The following is a 21,653-nucleotide window of genomic DNA, read 5'->3' on the forward strand; positions in this document are numbered from 1 at the left end:
GTTTTATTTTTTTTTACCTGAGGGCAAAGATACCCTAAGCTATAGAAACCTTATTTTTACATTTTAGAATTGAACATAAGGTTTAAGTGTATTTAACTTACAGAGACATTTTGTCTTCTAATGTCTACAGGTTGGGACTTTTGGCTTATGTTGTTTCAGTGGTGATGTGTGTTGTAAAAAAAAATTAACAAGAACACTTGATAGTTCAAAACAGAGCAAAATCAACCCAGTAGTACCAAGATAAATACTGTTGTCACAAATGAATTAAGATAATCATTAACCAGCTATTTTTTAATCTTAGGGGATACTCCAGAACTTGTAATCTTCATATTGGAGTCACAGACAGCCAAGGTCAATCACAGTTCATTCTCTTAATCTTATGTGATTTTTTTTTTACCGTCTAAAAAGAGAAACACATAAATTGTATAAATTATATTGAGATACCTATTAGATTATGGGACGATGTGACTTCTACCTCTTCTTACTAGTTATGCTCAAAATATGAAATTTCAGCCTCAAAGTGAGTCAAAGTTAAAGAACTTAATCCAACACAGGAATGGATTTAGAGCCTCTAGTGCCAACAATACTTGAAAGTTTAAAGTAAACATTAAAAATGTAAATGTCAAATCCGTTACTCTCTGGCAGATGAGGCTCGTTAGCTGGGGACAGTCATTCTTCTAGGAGAGACAACTCCAAAATCAAACAACTGCCGCCTTGTAGTTTGTTCTTGGTTTTACAAAGGCTATGGAAATTCAAAAAGAAAAGCAGGCTAAAATCAGAGTCAATGCCTTCAATGGCGAATAACTAGTTGACACTTATACTTAATTCTGTTGGAGGAGATCCCTTCCAACACTAAAAATAAGAACGAAGAAGAAGCAATCCATTACTTCAATTTTTATATTTATAAAATGTGAATACAATATTTTACAGAAAAAAATTTGATTTTAAATAACATATTATTCAAACTTGTACACAAAATATACTAAATGCAGAGAGACCAATATCTGCATGTGGAAAGGATATAATGTTATCTTGTAAAACTAATTTCAAAATTTCAGTCAGACACTATTTTCTTTTCCCATGTTATAGCACTTACCTTTTGCCGCTTGGATGAATGAAACTAAAACTTTGAATCCCCTGGTCAAATTAGTCCATTTAATTTTAGATGTTGAATTTGATGATGTGACTTTATATAGAACATCTATTGTGATTAAAAATCTATCCTTTTGTTTTTCAATAATTATGTAAAATTGATGTATGTTTATTTTGTTGTTTATTTAGTTTTTGTCATTAGCATTTTTTTAAAAACATTTTTTATGTCAAATCCTGCTACATGTCTAGCATAACCACACAGCTAGTATGGTATAGTATACAAATATACATTTAGTCAGTTTAATGCAAGTAAATACTGAGGTTTTCATGTACCATGTTTGCTTATTCTTAGGTTATGTTTACGACTATGATGAAAAAGGGTTACATCAGAGATCAATCTGGCCTGAGTGTTTGGTTGTTATTTCAAACACTTGCATGGATCCTGTGCTATGGGAATACAATGTTACAGCATACTTGTGGACAGTCAGATTTATGGCTGGGATTCAAGTAAGATAGTAATTTATTTTGGTTTGTATCAATTAATCATGTGAAGGGTAAAAAGTGCCCCCCCCCCCCCCTACCATATACCATTTTGGGGGTGGGGGCTTTTAACTGTTACCGTGTTAAAAAATAACACAACTACCACCTAATAGTTAAAAAGTTATGTTTCTCACATATCATATAAGAAAGGCCTTTTGTTATAAATCATGAGTTCTATGTAATGCTCACATTGAGTTGGCTGATTATTTATATTATCTATACTTTGCCTAGGCATTCTAATAATTTTATGGAATAATATAAAGATTATGACAAAAAATGTAATATGCACTAAAAGAAGAAAATATATGATTCAATTTATTCAATAACGGTAACAACAGTAGGCACGGCGGCCTCTTTGCATAATACAATAACGGAAACAACAGTAGGCTTGGAGGCCTTTTTCATGATACATTACTATTTAAATCATAGCAATTTAAATAGTAGGGTATTATATTTAAATTAAAGAAAACCATGTATTACATAAAAGCTTGCAACTAAAAACGTTTTTATGCAAATTTTTTCAGTAGGCCTACTTTAAAATTTTTTTTACAATAGAGTTTCATGTCCTAAAAAATATTGCACTCGAAATGAACATGATAATGTGTGTACAATAAGTGCGCAAAGAGTAGTAGAGGCAACCTACTAATTTCAGAAAATTTTAATTAATTCATAAAAAATTAATAAGACATTCAAGTAAGTCAATTTACGTCATATTGCATTGTCTTCAAGTCTTGACCTCATGTGCCAACTGTGAAACAAGTCTGTCTGTTAGAAGTGCCCGAAATTTAGCTTGCTTGTTTCGATCTATGATGACAAACAGACTGATGACAGAGGAAGAAGTTAAATAAAAGCTTTAAAAATATTTACGCTTCAAATGAAATCAAATTTGATGTTAGATTGCATTGTCTTCGGGTCCTGACCCACGTGCAAAGGTTTAAAGACATTGGTCTGTAAGAAGTGATTGAAATTTGGCTCGACTGTTTCAACCCATGTTTCAAAATGACAAAAGCAGGGTAGATAGAACAACTTTGAAGAAGCAAGTTAAATAAAAGCTTGTAAAAATATTAACAAGAAAATTTAGGAAAACTTAGGCAAGGAAGAAGTGATGCACTTACACTTCATAATATACCACTGGCACATGTGTTACTTTTCACTGATAACAGACAGGCAATTGAAATTGTTTTGATTTTCGTCTTCCAGGTACAACGAAATGGAATGGAACTGTTTTGATTTTGTCCTGAATTTCCTTCAGTTTTATCCTGAATTTGGCGCTGACATGAGTAAAGAAATGTTCTGTGAGAGATTTTTGAAACAAAAAACAAAAAGAGCTGAGCAGTACATTTACCTGTACCAGCAGGTTTCTGCCATAGGTTGTGTTGCAGTGTCCAAAAGTTGACACAGTTGTTTTACACTGGCAAAAGGTGATTTGAATCCATTGTGTTACAGTGGCCATTGTGGTGATATTTTCACCAATAAATAATGTAGATAATTTGAGCTAATTAATTATTCCCATGCTTTATTAGTTAATTACATATTTTTTTTAGCAATCACTTTTGAATTCTCTGCTTAACAATAGACTTGTAAAACCAAATTTATAAATGATTATTTGTAAATTAAGGCTATTGTTTGTCAAGGGACCACTTTATATATATTACTGGTCAGTGCAGTTGTATTTACAATTAAAAGTTTGATATTGAGCTTCTATGGTGGTCACTGATTTCTTATTTTATACTTTACAAAAATGAAATATTTGTAATGGACTTAAAATAGTGTAGGTAAAAATTATTGTCAAACAAGTTATGTATAAATATTTATAATCTAAGGTACACTATGGCGTGACTTAAGTGGTAGAGCGTTAAGCTACTAACCTTGAGTTCAAATCAGAGTCCACCTAGCTCTGTTGGGTTAGCATTTTCATTTTTCCAGCCAATACTGGGCAGTGTATGTACTTTAGAGCTATGGTTACTCAATATTAAGATGTAGTCATCCCTAGTGTAGGTTGTTTTTTGTAACATTTTTGAGCTCATTTTTGTCAGATTGTGAACCTTGCACTTTTCTGACTATCAATTCAAATAACAGTTCTAATTATTATATTTGTGAACTTTTTTCCCTTGGGTTTTTATTTATTAAGAAAAGTGCAAAAAGCAAATGATGCACTTGTTTTATATGAGAAAAAAATGTGTTCTCTGGAGATCAAGTGAATGAGTAGACTGAGTAAATAAAACATGAGACCTGTTCATGCAATATTTTTATTGTCAAAATGAAAGAGTACAGTGTGGGTAACAGAAATGGCAATCAATAAATAAAAATCCTCAGGCATTCATACATTACAAGTGTCACACGTGTAAAATAAGGGATTTACAAATAAATGCTGTCAATCCTAGCAGTGATAGAATATAAAAACCATTATGAACTCTTCTCTCTCTCCCTCCCCCCCCCCCCCCAATATTTGATAACCAACAGTTAAGCACAAATACATTGGTTTTAAAGTTGCTGTAGGCTGGAATATATCCAACCCTTTGTAATTACATACTTAGTAACACTGTTAGGTTGGAGGTTTAAAAATTGCACCACAAAAATGTGCACAAATAAATACGTAATTTTGAATGACCGACATCCAAATGTCAGTACCCTACACAATTTAATGGCAAATTTGAATTATCTACTCAGCAAAATTACAAGGATATTCAAGTTATAAGCCACACTTCTGGACAATGTTCTCTAAAAAGCAAGCCAATTAGTCTCAAACTAATATCAAAATGAAAGCAGCCGGTGCTTGTGTATAAATACAAGATGTTTGTGCTACAAGCTTATGTACAGCATTTCTACACTAGGCAATGGTGAGCAATCTGTTTGACTAGACCTAAACAACTTTTTATGTACAGTGGTAGACCACCTTCAGATGAATCATCAGCAATCTGAAATGACAGGCGCTTGATTCAGTTGGCCATGCTCGGTCTGAATTTTCTTTATCCAGATCCATTAGCGCTTTACCTTGGACACATCAAACTTGAATAAGACAATCTTGAAGCCAACTAGATAATTTCTCTGATCATGTCAATATTCTGTGGAGACAACTCAAGCTTCCTACTAAAATAATAGAAAAACCATGGGAGTGTGACTAAAATACAACAAAATTAGACAATGGATTTCAAAAAACTATCATATTAACAATGCTGAATAGTCTTACAATTGTTCTTTAAGCAACACTGTATTCAGGATTTAGTCACAATGAAATAACTTAAACATTATTTACATAGTATTAGGCTATTTAACAAGAGAAAAAAAACCTAGGTAATCAAGAACAAAGTAGGGATAAAATTCTGAGTGTTTTCATATAAATAACCGGTCTCATTTCATGGTTATGTTTTCTAGAAAAACTTAGCAACCTTTTTTTTTTTTTGAGTAAAGAAATTATATGAATTGTTTCTGCTAATACTTATTATAATGTTGATTTTGAAAACCAACACATTAGAACAAGTGTTAGTAGACCTATGTTTTATCACTCTTCTTATTTTATTTTTCAAAGCCATTGAAATAAAAACATTAAGTGTGCATTTCTTTAAAGCCTACAAGTAATCATATGAATAATTACTTGCATCCACTCTCAAATATTCAAATATTTGGTTGTCATTATTTAGCTGGTGCCATCATCAATGGAAACTCTGTGTTTGAGTTCTAACAGCAAGGATGCCTGGGGGTCTTCAACTTTTGGGTAAGAAACAGCTGTCTGGGGTCGGCTGTAGATTCTTTCCATTTCTTGCAATTCTTCAACAGTTGGTGGCAAGGGTAAATCATCTTCTGAAGAGGTTAACTGTAAAGAACTCTTATCTGAGTAGAAATTACTTTCGGCAAAATGCTGTCTGTGACTCCCATGATCAACATGCTGTCTGTGACTCCCATGATCAACATGCTGTCTGTGACTCCCATGATCAACATGCTGTCTGTGACTCCCATGATCAACATGCTGTCTGTGACTCCCATGATCAACATGCTGTCTGTGACTCCCATGATCAACATGCTGTCTGTGACTCCCATGATCAACATGCTGTCTGTGACTGCCCTGTTGAGTAACATCTGTAGGATGCCACAACATTTTATTAGGCTTCTGGTGAACAGCAGGTGGAGACTTGTATGCTCCACCACTTCCAGTCTGGCTGTAACATGCTCCACTATCTAAACTTGGTGGATGTATAGGAGGTGGTGGAACTTTTGAATTAGCATTATCTATGTGACAAGATTCTTGCTTCACATTCTTTTGAATACTTTGTTGAATGTACTGTAGCTCAGCATAAGGACTTTCATCAGGGCTGTCTAATGATAGCTGTTTAGAAGGTGAAGGAATCAAATGTGTAGGAGCTCCAGAAACTGACATAGTACGTCTGACAGGTGGTGGAGGTTTGTTGCCTGGCTTATGACTTGAAAGACCTAAAAAATATATTTTACAAATTTTCAATTTGAAAAAACATCCTCAACAATTTGTTTGTCACCATTTTTAATTATAAAGGACATAAACTTAGATAAAAATAATTTAAAAAAAAAAACATTAAAATAAAACCAACTATAGACACACCTGTGGTAGATACGGGGCGTTGGGGAAAAAAAGCTAAATCATACTTTACATCTCCACTGCGAGGAATGGTAAAATATTTTTTCCCAACAAAATCACAGTCTGTGTTAGCAGAAGAAAGCGTGCAGATGGAAAAAAAAAAACATGCAATAGTACATTGAACATCCATGCAAATAAAATGAGGCAGCAAATTCAAATTCCTAGGATTCTACACCTTTTTAAATACTTTAAGGTGAGGTGCAAACAAAAGTCGTGAGATTCTCAAGCAAACAAATTATAGAACACCAAGTGCTAAAACAAATAAAATGAATATATATAACAATATAGGTTGAAGTGATCAGGGCACATCTTCATTTCAAATACAAAACAAAGAAAGAATTTATAAGAAGTATTTAGTGACAATGTAAAAATACATTCTGTAAAGCATTAATGAAACTAAATTGTATTTTTTAAAGACTTTAAGTTTGAGAAGGCAGATGACAGAGTATCACGCACAAATACAACATCAGTGCAAAAATAAAAGAAATTATCAAGAATTACTAACAGAGAGCAACCAGCACACTAATTTTCAACAACACTGTAGGCAAATGATTTAGGGGGTCGGCGTGATCGAGTCGGTAAAGCTCATGGTTGCTAAACCGAAAAGTCTCGAGATCGAACCCTCGGGCAGATGAGGCTCGTTAGCTGGGGACAGCCACTCTTCTAGGAGAGACAACTCCAAAATTAAACAACTGCTGCCTTGTAGTTTGTTCTTGGTTGGACAAAGACTATGGAAGCAAATCCAAAAAGAAAAGCAGGCTGAAATCGGAGTCAATGGCCTCAATGGCGCATAACCAGTTGACATGTAACGCTTAATTGTGTTGGAGGCGTGGTCGAGTCGGCAAAAAGCTCATGGTTGATAAATTCGAACAAAGTCTCAAGTTCAAACCCACTGGCAGATAAATCTCGATCACCCTTCAACACTAATAATTAAAAACGAAGAAGAAGAACAACAACAGGCATGGCTGCTTGCTCTCTCCCATCCTTATTAACATCTATTTACTTAAAAAAGGATTATGACTGAAGCCTTGGAAGAACATGCTGGCAGACCAATTATTACCAACTGATGAATGCTAGTTGATAGAATTAGTAGAGCAATTAGACAAAACATCAACAGCATGGCATGGGAATTAGTACAGATAAGATGTAGACCATGACCAACAACCCAAAAGGTACAGTAGAAGACATAAAGGTAAATGGCCAAAGATTGGAGTTAGTTCATTCAAGTACCTTGCTGTCATCCTATCTGATTAGGGAATGAATCAAGAAATACTTGCACAAACAACAGCAGAACTCGTTTAGAAAAGAAACATTTTACTCTGTGGATGTGAGGAAAGGTCCCTCATTGCAGACCTCCAGAGACAAATCCAGGCTAAGGAGGGATCTCATAGAGAGAGGACGTAATAAATTAAATGTCCATAATCTGGTTGGTCCCTTTTAGAAAGCACTAAGCATAGTAGTCAAAGGAAACTAAGTTGGCATGGGCATGCAACACGAGCCATCATCCTATCCAAAACAAAACTGCAGGGCACCGTGCAAAGACAACATTACATAAGATGGCAGACATCAAAGATTGGACTGGGCTATCCATTGCATACCTAATCAGAGCAGCAAAAAATTATGACAAAATCAACTGTTTTTTTTTTCTATCTGATTCCAACAGTACTATAAATCTTCAATAATATTCTCTTCACAAATCTTCAAAATTGAAAATATGAAGAAACAAACTTTTTTCCATTCATATTTTATTAAGATCTACTTATCAAGGCACAAAGAAATTTTTCAAAAATAATTTTGTCGGCCAAAAATAATAAAATTAAATAGGTTAAAAACAACAAAAAATACCAATGGATAACATTGATTTTAAGGAATTATTTTAGGCACTTCATCGGTTTTGGGCTCATTGCGTTCTGACCAATTACTATTATAAAATACGAGCCGACCCGCTGCGTATCATACACCGCTATTTAGTTGTTTATTTCTACTTTTCAGTAATTCATAATTTGTGAATTCGACAGTACCAATGCTGCCACTGAAAATATTTGCTTTAAAATACTATCAGTTGGTCATTAAGGACGATAACCCCCCCCCCCCTCATTTCCCACAACCCCTACCCTACTCCTCCCCCCCCCCCCCCCCGTGAAAGCAGCCTCCTCTTAATTACCTCCCCTAAGTTTAAAATAGTTTCAAACTAAATTATCTGCCTCTAATAGGAGTCACTAAACCCGGCTCTATAATTGTAAACATTTAGCGTGAACCACAGCTCACCAGACCATGTGGGGGTGGGGGAGGTTGATTTATGCCTAGTCAAGAAGAGAGGGGACTGCAAGGCGCGCTTACAGCATGTTTTCTAGGGCTCCCAGACGAGAATTACATATAATTCATATATAGATATTTCTCAAACAAGAAGAGATTGTTTTAAAAATTAATATCTTTTCCCCATTTGTGCCCTAGACATTTAAGCAGATGAAGTGGAGTTCTTCTGTTTCAACTACCACAGCTTACAGAAGGATAATGTGGTAAATACTTTGCCCAGCGGCCTTGGTTTCCCAAACGTGATCCAGGTACCCATAAGAGCTGAGAGTACTCAGGGATGTCCTACAGACTTGATCCCTGGATCTGAACAGCTTGAGACTTTCGAGTGAGCAGTGTAAGCTCAACAATCACACCAGTATAAATCATGATAAATACAGGGGTGCCACTCATTTTTTAAGTGAATCCTGAAAATGAATCCCAAAATTTTACCAATCCTGAAACTAAAATTTGAAATTTTTGAAACCCTGAAACTTAATTCCGCGCGGAATTTCAAAATAAAATGGACTGTTTATTTCATTATTTTTTTAGACATTTGATTCATATATTATTATGTTCAATTTACATGTCTTTAAAATGGATTTATTTTCTTTGTAACAAGCTTCAAATAAAAATTAATCTTTAAAGGATTGTGCTTACAACAAAATTAGTTTACAATGTTAATCCCATCTCTAGGCCTACCCCATAATGTGCTATTGTAGAACTCCCCCCCCCCCCCCCCAGACAGCTTTTATAACATAACTATTTAATTTTTTAGAACTTCCTAGCTTGATTTAAAGTGTCAGTCAGCCAACTGTTAAGTAACAAATATTTTGCTAACCTCTATGTCTTGTTATTGAATAATAAGCACACTATATGCAGACCCCTAATAAGATTGCCACTGTATTAAAATACAGGGTTGACTTACTGTAGCTATTCAAGGCTTTAATTATTAACAGCCACAACAAAAACCTTAAACCCTGTTTTCCCAATCAACACCAATGGGGTCATCCATAAATGATGTCACGCTTTTTTGACGATTTTTACCTCCCACCTCACCTCGGTCACATATCGTCACAAAAAGCCAGACCCCGCCCTCTAAAATGACGTCACACCTCAACCTACACCCCCCCCCCCCTAAAAATTGCAGTCGAATTGTTCTTAAAATAAGATATTTTTCAAAAAATCTTGTCTGACCTCTGTCAACATAGAGTATTTTAATCAATTCCTACTACACTTTATTGAAACAATATTCTAAAACGCGAAATAACGGCTAAAATTAGTTTTCTAACATAGCTTTTCGATAATGCAAAAGTGTGATGTCACACCATCTAAACCCCTCCCCCTCATGACAAAATTACGGACCCCCTCCCCCTACGAGTGTGACGTCATTTATGAACGACCCCAATGCCCCCACCTTTGATATACATGATGACGTGAAGAAATATTGTGGAAGTTTTAAGTTCATATCGCGGAATAACAGAATTAAGTTAATTCTAAAAATAATTTTAGAAGTAACTACGCTAGTAATACTCATGTCAGAGATGTAGCCGCCCGACTAAGTGAAAAGCTGATTTTTTTTTTTACAAGCGGTTGGGGGGGGGGGGGGGGGGGGGGCAGTGATAGCGGCTATTTTCAAGGTTGTTTAAACATTTCAATGACGTTTTACCAAAGTAAAAAAAAAAAATTAGATGTAGACCCTGCTAGATCGTATAACTGAATTATAGCAGGCCTACATATTTTTTTACTGATATAAAACGATGCAGATCTAATTTTTTTTCTTGAATTAAAAATAACCACGTTAAAATAAAACAGCGCTAGTACTTGTAGAACTGCCTTGACCGAGAGACACGACTCAGACTGTGTTCACGTGGTCTCGTGACGTAGGTCTTACGGTCAGCGCGACCTTGAAGAAGCGGGTACGAGGTGGTAAAAAATGACGGTAAAGTTGAGTGAAAACAGCACAGTTCTATTTCATACATAAAATAGTCCTCCAAATAGATTTTTTCTTTTCTTTTTGTAATACCAAATACAAAAAAAAAATATTTTTTTTTTATCGGAGCAAAATCTTTGTTTTTTTTTAAAAGACTATCGGCGATGCTAGTGAGCTAGATCTAGTAATTGAAGAATTTAGTTGTTTTATTACACAGCCTAGCGGTATCCCATTGATGACATCACGTAAATAATACGAGTTTTACCCCCAACCCATATCGTCATAAAAAGTAGCCAGACAGCCACACCACGAATGACATCAAAAAGTTTCGTCTACAGCCTCACCCATCTGATACAGCTGATTTTTATTTGGTCCTTGGCGCACGCGTGAGATTGTTGCTGACGTCATTTACTATTCATTTTTTTCGGAAAAGGCTATTAGCGGGAGTGTTGATGATAAAAACAATTTTTACAATGCCAAAATTTTCAAGCTTAAAACGATCTAAATTTTTTTTTTAAACTGCAAACCCGGAAATTTTCAAACTCAAATCTTGCGAATCCGGAAAGGGAAAAAAATATGATTCTCGAATCCGGAAATCCGGGATATCCCGGAAAAGTGGCACCCCTGTAAATAATATAATGTAAAAATGTTGTAGAACAAAAAACAAATACCAATTGGCAACTATTAAAAAAAAACAATCTCAGGATATGAGAATGCTTTTTCTCGCTTTTCCATTTAGTTCATTTTCACATTTTACAAATATTTGCTGTCTAAAAAAAGGTTAAAAAAAAAGAATTAATTACTGTTTTTTTTTAAACTAAATTATTTCAGACATTAAGTCAGTTGAAACTTTATATTTGGGTTTTTCATTTATTTATAATAAAATGGCTCAACTTTCCTTATAGAGTTATAAAAGAAGCTTAGCTATAATTAAAGATCATAGAAAAGGTAGGTCTATATAAATAATATAATGTATATACAGCCAGTGAAAGTTAAAACAAACGTTACGCTGACGTTGATGGCGCAATAAAAACCAACAAATACCACGCAGGTACTGATGACTTAGTATCACATTTTTAGAAAGAGTAGTGAAGATGCTCATGAGATGAGAAGCAATGATGTAAGCACACAATCTTAGGTGCATCTAACAGTGGCGTAGGGTTTTTAGGGTTACTCAGTAACCCACTGTTACTTATTTAAATCTAATTCTGAATCAGTATATATGTATAATTGTATATGTATGTTTAGAACTGTCACCTAAAAACTGACGCTATGTTCACTCTGAGTTGGTTATTCCCCCCCCCCTACCTGTACTGGACAGGTTGTAATTGTGTAGAGTGACATTGTCACACCTAGGTATACACTGGGTAAGATAACAGACCTAAAGTGACATTAATGTCACACCTAGGTATACACTGGGTAAGATAACAGACCTAAAGTGACATTAATGTCACACCTAGGTATACACTGGGTAAGATAACAGACCTAAAGTGACATTGTCACACCTAGGTATACGCTGGGTAAGATAATAGACCTAAAGTGACATTAATGTCACACCTAGGTATACACTGGGTAAGATAACAGACCTAAAGTGACATTAATGTCACACCTAGGTATACACTGGGTAAGATAATAGACCTAAAGTGACATTAATGTCACACCTAGGTATACACTGGGTAAGATAATAGACCTAAAGTGACATTAATGTCACACCCAGGTATACACTGGGTAAGATAACAGACCTAAAGTGACATTGTCACACCTAGGTATACGCTGGGTAAGATAATAGACCTAAAGTGACATTAATGTCACACCTAGGTATACACTGGGTAAGATAACAGACCTAAAGTGACATTGTCACACCTAGGTATACGCTGGGTAAGATAATAGACCTAAAGTGACATTAATGTCACACCTAGGTATACACTGGGTAAGATAATAGACCTAAAGTGACATTAATGTCACACCTAGGTATACACTGGGTAAGATAACAGACCTGAAGTGACATTGTCACACCTAGGTATACGCTGGGTAAGATAATAGACCTAAAGTGACATTAATGTCACACCTAGGTATACACTGGGTAAGATCACAGACCTAAAGTGACATTGTCACACCTAGGTATACGCTGGGTAAGATAATAGACCTAAAGTGACATTAATGTCACACCTAGGTATACACTGGGTAAGATAATAGACCTAAAGTGACATTAATGTCACACCTAGGTATACACTGGGTAAGATAACAGACCTGAAGTGACATTGTCACACCTAGGTATACGCTGGGTAAGATAATAGACCTAAAGTGACATTAATGTCACACCTAGGTATACACTGGGTAAGATAATAGACCTAAAGTGACCCCCCCCCCCCCAACTGATGTGTTAACTACATTTGGGAAAACGTGCAATGAGGTACTTAAGTACTATGCCTAACCCAAAGTTTTTGAAACGGGTAAAACTCTGTGAATATTGTTTTTGCAATTACCAGTAAAGAGGTGTGTGAGCAATACAGTGATCTAACCCATACCTTATCATTATGTTAAAAAATGATCTTTAAAGAACACAAAAAGCAGTATCTAATTAAAAAATGAGCGATGTGAACTGTAAGACCAATAATTTAGTTATATGTAGGCTATTATTCAGAATATTAAATGTAGTTTTTCTTTAACATTGAAAAGCATGTTTTTATGCCAACTCTGATTTTTAAAACTTTCATTATGCTGTATCAGTTTAGCATTTATGATAACAAAATCTTTAATTCTGATAATAGACAACATATTTAAAAAAAAAAGAATAGTATTAAGCTTATATATTACATACTAAAGTAATTATTGAACTGTTTTGACATTTACAATGAAATGTGTAGACCATACATTTCTATATTAAGTGAGTGATTATTTCCCCTAGTTCACCTGTATTAATTAATATTCCAGGAATCATGTGAATTTTTTTTTTACAGGGATTACAAAACAAATTGTGTTGTGTTCATTGTTTTGGTTGCATTTTTTGTTTTGTTGGCCCACATTGTGTTTTTTTTCTTATTTCTTCAGAGTAAAGCGAAGAAATGACATACAGCTTATAAATAAATAAATAAATAAATATATATATATATATATATATATATATATATATATAAAATGATGGAAAAAATTTCAACACCAACCCCCCCCCCCCCCCCCCCCCCCCCCCCCCCAATGAGACAATCCTGGCTACGCCACTGGCCCCGAAACATTTATTGTGTACAGGTGCAAACACAAATGTTTAGATAGGTAACAAATTAACTGTTATTTAGTGTTCTATTTTCCTGAAGAATAAAATTTTCTTTTCCTAATTTTCCAAGTATAACTTTTTTCAAAGCTGGCATTACACTTGATTGCATTAATGACTTGATGTAGATATTTGTAAAGAGCAGAGAGATTGACAGCATAACCGGTGTGACAGGTACTGAAGGCTAACTATAAAGTCATACTCTGCAAATATCTGCTCTTTATTGGTGTCCACCTGAGTTATACATCATTGAAAAACTTTTGTGAGCATTAGCTCTCCTGACTGATTGTTAATACTTTTTTTTGGTATTGCATACTTACAATTTTTTTAAAGAATCATTTCAAATACAGCTCACTATACTTTATTGTAGGTCATTAGAAATAGATCTGTCTACAAAGTTTGAAATAAATCACCATGGCAGAAATTGGTTTAACTTGTATTATGGCACCAAACTCTGCCAGTAGCTAGCTAGCTAATATAATGGATAGCTTGAACTGATGTAAACAATAAAAGAAAAAGTATAGGCTAGAACTTTAAAAGCATGCATTTTACAACACTAAGTATATGTTAATTCAGACAGATCGAATTGAATTTTACTTTTTTTTTTTGTAAAGTTGAAAATTATTCTACACACAGAATCAAATGGATGATGTTACACAAAGTCTTAGAGTTGCTATATATCAAATTACGCAGGTTTTAAGATTTAAAGATTTATATTTAAGATTGAAACCTAGGTAAGTCTGATATTGCCGTTTTAAATTAAAAATAAAAACAATCAAGAGTGTAAAAATGAGATCGGGTAAAACAGATTAAAAAAACTACAAATTTAAAAAATTAGAATCATGCTTCTACATGATACCATATCTCACCATCTAATTCCTCATACAATTCTTCAATGTTTGCCTGTGCACCTAGAAAAATAAACCAAGTTCTGAGTAAACACGTCAATAGTCACAAGCTAAATTGACCAGCAAATGTTGAGCTCTACATTGAACGTCAAAAAATTGTTGCAGTTTTATTTTAATTTTACAGATAGAAAATATTTATTTTAAAGTTATTTTTTAAAATAAAATTGCTGTCACAGAACTTAGAATACATTTTTTTTATCCTGTCAAACTCCTACAAATGTTTGCTCTGGATAGATAAAACTTCAATTTAGACTAGCTACTCCAAATTATTTGATAAATTATGCTTATTATTGACACATATACCTTGAGTGTTTATTATATGCCACTAAACTAAATTAACATCGTGAACAAAAAAAACCCCACTTATAAACCTATAGTTTGTGGTAAAATAGTTGTGGTATATTTTATTTACTTTAAAGCCTAGATAAGATTAACAAGGACATGTATTATATAGAAGAAATTTCTGCTTGAAATCTATACCAGATACCAAGACAGACATTGCAGTCATGTCAGACTAGGACATAAAAAGAGAAGCCATCTTTACACCAGTTAGTTACATTAGGAGCCACCATGAACACAAAAACATGTTTTTCAATTTAGTTGCTATATAAATTGCATTGATATAGAAGCTGCATAAACTATGTGATCAATGACCTGTGGCCGGGCCAACAGACTGTCCAGTTTAGGTGGATTGATCAGTCACATAAAGCCAAAACTATTCTGGGTTTTGGTTATTGAACCCCATTAGGTTTTGTATTATATTATTTTGTGCTACCATTTTTATTCATGATTATTCAAGTGCTTTGTTAAAATAAATATATATACAGCGCATAACAGATTTTGATATTTGCTGTTCATTATTTTATTAACCAGACATCATTTGGTGATTGAGTTGATATTAATAGTTTGAGCTAAGTCTTTGGAAAATTAGTTTTTTAACAATATTTTATGCTACTGCAAAAAATGCGAATGATGCTTACTTATCATGATCTATTTGGTTGTACTTGTACTTCCAAAATAAGCTAAGGAACAATGCTTTTTAAAATTAGACTAGCCATCCCGGCCAGGCCCTGCACTGGCCTCTGTGAAAAACCTATCTGTAAAGGATCATGACTTGTGTGTTTAGTAATCAGCATATACCCAGCATTGCCCATCCTAACCACAACCAATAAAAAAAAAAACAAAAAAAAAACGCAAACATAACACAAACAAAAACACAAATGCAAACCCAACCACAAACAAATCACAAACAAAAAAGCAAACAAAAACAAAACAAAATCCAAATTCAAACACAGAGGACTCACGGATTCAATTCAGTCAAAGACTGCAGTAACCTTTCTTATCTATAGTCTATTGCACTGTTCAAAACAAAATTTATGCACCATAGTGCTCACAAGATAGCCCAGGGCACCAAATAGAACCTTCCCGGGGTGCCGGCAGACGCACTTAATTCAATTTAGTGAACAACTATAATACCCCAAGCTTACCTGCAAACGGATAGATAGAAGTAAACATAGAGGACATTTAGTAGCTGGCTTCTAAACTGTTATTGATTACTTTTAATATTTAGTAAACAGTATGTTCAGTGAATAAAATTTATAAAAAGGCAGGATTTAAAATACCAATCTACACTAATTATGTAATTGATTTTTTCCCAAAACCAGAACAATAGTAATAAGTAATTTTTTCCCCCTGATGTAGTGTTTTTTTTTAAAAAGTAAGTAACTGTGTTTTCCTAATTTATAAAGAGACGTAATGAGTGTCAAAGGACTAAAAGTAAATAATTTTCAGACACAATTTGAATTTTTGTGTAGGGTGAAATATTTTCTTTAATTTTGTTTGATGCACATGTCTACAATTAACATAGTTTGAAAATTGAAATTTGTTTTAAAACACCTTCAATACTAATTTTTTATATCATTAATTTAGATGAAGAGCACTTTAGATATATAACACTATGACCATCAAGTCTATTTTTTTTTCTATTCCTTTGTAATCACGGATCCGCTGTCTGCATTCACATACAGAATTCAACTTTATGTATTGTATTATTTTAAATTAAGAAATGAATGCTGTAAATAATAAAAGTAAAAAAAAAATATTTTAAAGATTTTTAACTCATATGAAAATAAAACAACTCAGACAAATATGATACTTTGATATTGTAGAAAACGCAGCTTTCCAATTATAGATTTTTTGGAAAACAATTGTAGGTTTTTAATTCAGAACATGTATTTTTATATCAGTTTCTTAAAATCTATAAACGATGTTTTTTATTTTGCCGTAGATATAATTTTTGTTTGCTGTAAATGACTGTCCATAGTGTAAAACAGACCTTTGCTCTAGGCGCGCACTTTATAAAACATGACTGATCATTAAAGCGAGAACTTTGCGTGCAAGATTTTTTTTATCGAAGATTACTTTAACTTTAAGGCATTAGTCAACTCAGAATAGTCTCAAATTATTCAAAAGGCCCATTAAAAAGTTTAAAAATGATATACGATGTTATTAAATTAAAATAAACATAGTTATAAAAATGTGTGACTGATTGATTTTTGTTGGACTTTACCATAGATATGGATATATTTGATGTTTTTAGAATTTTTGGTTAGTAAACAAATAAAACATATGCAAAAACAATATGGTTGTTTACATTTTATCACAGAAAATGTAAAAAAAAAAGTACTTCAGCATTTTTTTTTCAAAGTCTAACGAGAATGTAAATAAAAACTGTTGCCTTTGCAGGTTAGATTTGTTTAAATTGAGTAATTCAGTAAAATATTTGTGTTTTAACAAGTTGTAAAGGTTAGCAAAGGCGCATGAAAAAAGCAAACTGTAGAGATAAAATGTGTCATTGTGCAATCAGTGTTTGGATTGGATCAGGAAACACAAATTATCACAGATTAACTCAAAATTTTTGCCTTTCTAAAATTAATTTTAAATACTTTTCTCTTCTGAATTTTTTACAGAAGGCAAATCTTTCAACTACCTTTTTAAAAACTGTCACTTTCCAATCTAAATAATAAAACAATGAAGGAAATCTTACAAGTAGGCAGTCCTGAGAAAGCTAGAAGATGTTACAAACAGCAACAATGCAATCAAACCAAATTTCAAGCTGGAGTTGAACAACAGTTAAGACACTTAAGTAAAGCTAGGTTTATTTAGTATTGTACAGCATGGGAGGGATACCATGTAGCTTTGAGGTGGACAATCTTAAAAAATAAAACGTGAAAAAAAAATCATTCATGTAGACATTTTGTCTAGTTGATTCATGACAAAATCAACTGTTCTCCAATGCTGTGGCATTCAGAATTTCATAGTATGCTAGAGTCAAACATGTTGTAAGCTTGCAGTTAAAACATCATTCATACAATAGCATTTCATGTCTACCTACAGCCCAAACCATTCTAGTCCATGTGCACTATAAGGTTGACACTTACCCCCAGAAGTGAGAGGATCTTGTGAACTGGCAGGTGTGCTGTTCATAGTTCCATAGCCAGATGAAGATGGCAAGGATGTTTTACTTTCTGAAACCATTGTTTCTGAATCATAAGCTGATGTTAATGCTGCAGTGGAAGCTTCTAATTCTCTGATAGCTTTAGCTAATTCCAGACTAGTATTTTGTTGGATCTGAAGAAAGAAGAGTGTGATCTTGTTATAGCATGTATTCCTGTTGTAACACTAGAGCTCCCAATGTTAGTCTACTGGCCATCTGACAATGGTCTAAGTGGGTAGTGTCATGCTGTGATGGAGACATGCAGAAACATCAGAACACATTATCAGACATAATACAGGTCTGCCACTATGTCGCAGAAATTTGGATTTCAGAAACACTATTTTTTAAAAACTTTACCTTGTTTATTATTATGTGTATTACTTTATGATATAATGACATTTCTGTTATTTTTTTGCTAAGTAGCCTACTTCTACCATTATTTTGCATTCTTGTATACAGAGTATAGAAAAAGTATTGTAATCGTGCACAAAAATTAAAATTGACAGCTCCCCACATTACTGTATGCAGAATACAAAGGATGCATTGTAATTGTGCAAAAATCTAAAGAGATTTTAATAATAAAAGTTGACATTTTATAGCTTGGTTTTTCAATCCTGTACACTGTGTGTGTGTGTGTGTTTATGAATGCAATAATTTAAGTACAGTTAAAGTTGACAAAATTTCATAAATAATTATTATAGTAAATTTGTAGTTTTCTATGAATTTTTGGGCAGTTTCAGGTGGTACTTACTACACTTTTAGTTTCTCAAGACCCTACAACTTGAGAAGTTAGGAAGATGAAATTTCACACATTAGTATTACATTTTATGCAGAGGTTTTTTAACTTTTTAGGATTTCCAGTAAACAGTAGTGGTGCTTCATTTCCATGTGAACACGAGATTTTTTATTAACGTATTTTATCAAATTTATAATTCTGTAAACTTCGGAGCGATTTTCTGTATCCAGAAGTGGTACTTACTCTACATACAGTTTCTCAAAAGCCAATAACTGTTTAAGTAAGGCGGACAAAATTTAATTTACATTTTGAATTATTTCTAGTAAACGGAAATGCTACATTATTTCTGTAGGAACATGATAACTGAGTGCTATGTCAATTAGGTAAATAAAATTATAAGATCTTATACTCGGATTACTTTTAATTTTTGAGAGACCTCCAATCCAGAAGTGGCACTGTATTTCTGGTTTCTAAAATCTGGATAACATGAGTATAGTTTAAAGAGGACAAAATACATAGCTAGAATATCATTTCACTGGTTTCTGGGAAGTGGCACTATATACTATTTCTGATTGTAAAAAAAACCCATAAGAATTTTTTATTTTGATTCCTTTGCCTATCATCCGTCATGGGCGGAAACTTGCGAGCAAAAGTGTTACCACTTCTATCGTACCCATTTCAAGTAACTTGAATAATTCAAATAGATCCATAGTGTATTTGATAATAATACATCTTAAAATGTTATCCATTCTATTCTATTTAAAACATTTAATATGCGAAAAAATTTAGAGGTGATCATTCACACTTTAGTTAAGCTGTTAAAATTCAGTGTTTTTTAAATTTCATATTCTGTTCCCAGAGTTGGTAATATTAGAGCTAATGAATGTCAGGTCAGGAGTGTCTGAAAAAGCTAGTAGCCACCATGTATAATATATCTATATCACTACATTTGGTGCATTTATATGAATTTCTATTTTATATCTTAAAAAGGAGATAAGAGAACTAACAGGTTAATAGGGTTTCAGATGGAATTAAAGTCATACAATTAGCCATGGCATGCAGTTTTGAATTAGTAAGTGACAAGAGAAAATTAATTTTAAGCTTAATTAAGCATTTGATTTTTTTAAAGTAACTGGTAAAGTAAGGGTTTACTGTAAGTGGAATTGTTCTAAAACTTTTGAGCCAACTAAGGAAAGTGGTAGCAATATCACAACAGAGCACTTTTTCAATGTGTTCATATGATACAGCTCTTTTCAGCCCTTGCACTCACGATCCTGTGTACTAAACCTTCCAATGAAATGCTAACACCAGGAAGTGGCTAAATAACCTTATGCTAACCACTTGAACCTTCAGTTTTATTGATTAAATAAAAACATAATCATTTTCATCAGGCTTAATAATAATAATATTAATACTACTGCTAATAAGTTAGAGGTTAATCCTTCTAACACTGTTAGTATGGTCACTTTGAGGAAAAGAATGACTGACACCAGTGACACAGTGGTTAAAGCTAACTGCTATTACAGTGCAGAATATCCCATTAGTTTAGTTATTACTTTTTGAATGGGTGGGAAAACTGTTGTGTATACAAAACATCCCAAGTTACAATTTGTTGTGTGTTCAGCTCTCTCTCATTTTAAACACACACCTACAGAGCTGAGAAGGTTATCGCCATTCACATAGAACAAATGATAGCATGTAGGATGATCTGAATGGAACCATTGTTAAACCCTGTGCGTCTAATGTAAGTCTAATGACTAAAGCATTTAGATAAGTGTAACAACTAAGGCATCTATGTCTAATGTAAGTCTAATGACTAAAGCATTTAGATAAGTGTAACAACTAAGGCATCTGTGTCTAATGACTAAAGCATCTATGTCTAATGTAAATGTGATGACATAGGTATTTAAGTGTAATGACTAAAGCCTCTATGTCTAATGTAAGTGTGATGACATAAGTATTTAAGTGTAATGACTAAAGCATCTATGTCTAATGTAAGTGTAATGGCTAAAGCATCAATATATAATGTAAGTGTGATGACTGATGGCATTCTTGCCTTGGGCCGGAGAACCTCAATCAAATCTTGATGACTCTGGTCATGTGAGGATTTCAGAGTGATTTCGTGACCAGTCAGTTCAACTTTGAGCCCAGCAGAGCATAACTCCATTTGCTCCATAGCTTCATCCAATGAAAACATACCATTTTTACTGGCCCCCTAGGTAAAAATAAAGAGATTATGTTCAGCAAATAGAGCAGCCCATTGTGTAAGCTAGTAAGAGTAATTAGACCGTTTCAGTATTGGCAAAAAACATATTTTAAGAGGAACCACTATTATAAGAGGAACCACTATTATAAGATGAACTTTTTTTTCTACACAAAAAGTGCGAACTTATTTGAAAATCATATATCCATTCTAGTGACTTGTAATTCACTTCACCTATGATTTCAGCATTTCAGGGTGCCAGATATAAGCTTGAAGGAAACTTTAACACAGTTTACATCAATGGACAAAAGGAAAATGCCAAAAACATAAAGACTGTTATAACGAATTCAAAATCTGTTCAAATCTATTAAAACAATGAAAAGTAATTTCCAAATAGGAGATAAAATATGTTTACATTATTTACAAATGTCAAATGAAATACATTAATTTAACCAACCACTCTCAACCCAATATGAAATGCTACACCCACAACATATTATATAGTTAGCAAAAGGTAAAAAAAATTCTGGAACTGGGATTGAAAAATTACTTAAGAAACCGCACAATCTATATCAT

The 21,653-nt window shown here is 33.5% G+C and overlaps 2 protein-coding genes across 7 annotated transcripts in view; one reads left to right on the forward strand and one right to left on the reverse strand.

Annotated features, from left to right (window-relative positions):
* Positions 1 to 301: 301 nt before the first annotated feature.
* On the forward strand, positions 302 to 2,995 carry LOC131941433 (MKRN2 opposite strand protein; the record flags this gene model as incomplete). The annotated part of the gene is given in 3 exon segments (XM_059300685.1): positions 302 to 351; positions 1,445 to 1,599; positions 2,833 to 2,995. Coding segments are annotated over 3 exon segments (235 nt in total), but the record flags the coding sequence as incomplete, so codon positions are not given.
* Positions 2,996 to 3,867: 872 nt separating this feature from the next.
* The window catches only part of LOC131941431 (protein MTSS 2), a 48,959-nt gene continuing 31,173 nt past the window's right edge, over positions 3,868 to 21,653 (reverse strand). For 3 of the 6 annotated variants that reach the window (XM_059300683.1, XM_059300679.1, XM_059300680.1), the window contains 4 exons: positions 20,931 to 21,089; positions 18,083 to 18,272; positions 6,206 to 6,304; positions 3,868 to 6,060 (listed from right to left, as the gene is read on the reverse strand). In XM_059300683.1, coding sequence (XP_059156666.1) covers positions 5,270 to 6,060; positions 6,206 to 6,304; positions 18,083 to 18,272; positions 20,931 to 21,089 — 1,239 coding nt within the window. In that variant the 3' untranslated portion in view covers positions 3,868 to 5,269. Of the gene's footprint in view, positions 6,061 to 6,205; positions 6,305 to 14,603; positions 14,646 to 18,082; positions 18,273 to 20,930; positions 21,090 to 21,653 lie in introns of all 6 variants that reach the window. The other 3 variants (XM_059300681.1, XM_059300684.1, XM_059300682.1) reach the window with 3 other exon arrangements.

Source organism: Physella acuta, unplaced genomic scaffold (assembly GCF_028476545.2).
Source record: "Physella acuta isolate Inbredline_101_S28 unplaced genomic scaffold, ASM2847654v3 ptg000362l, whole genome shotgun sequence".
Lineage (NCBI taxonomy): Eukaryota > Metazoa > Mollusca > Gastropoda > Physidae > Physella > Physella acuta.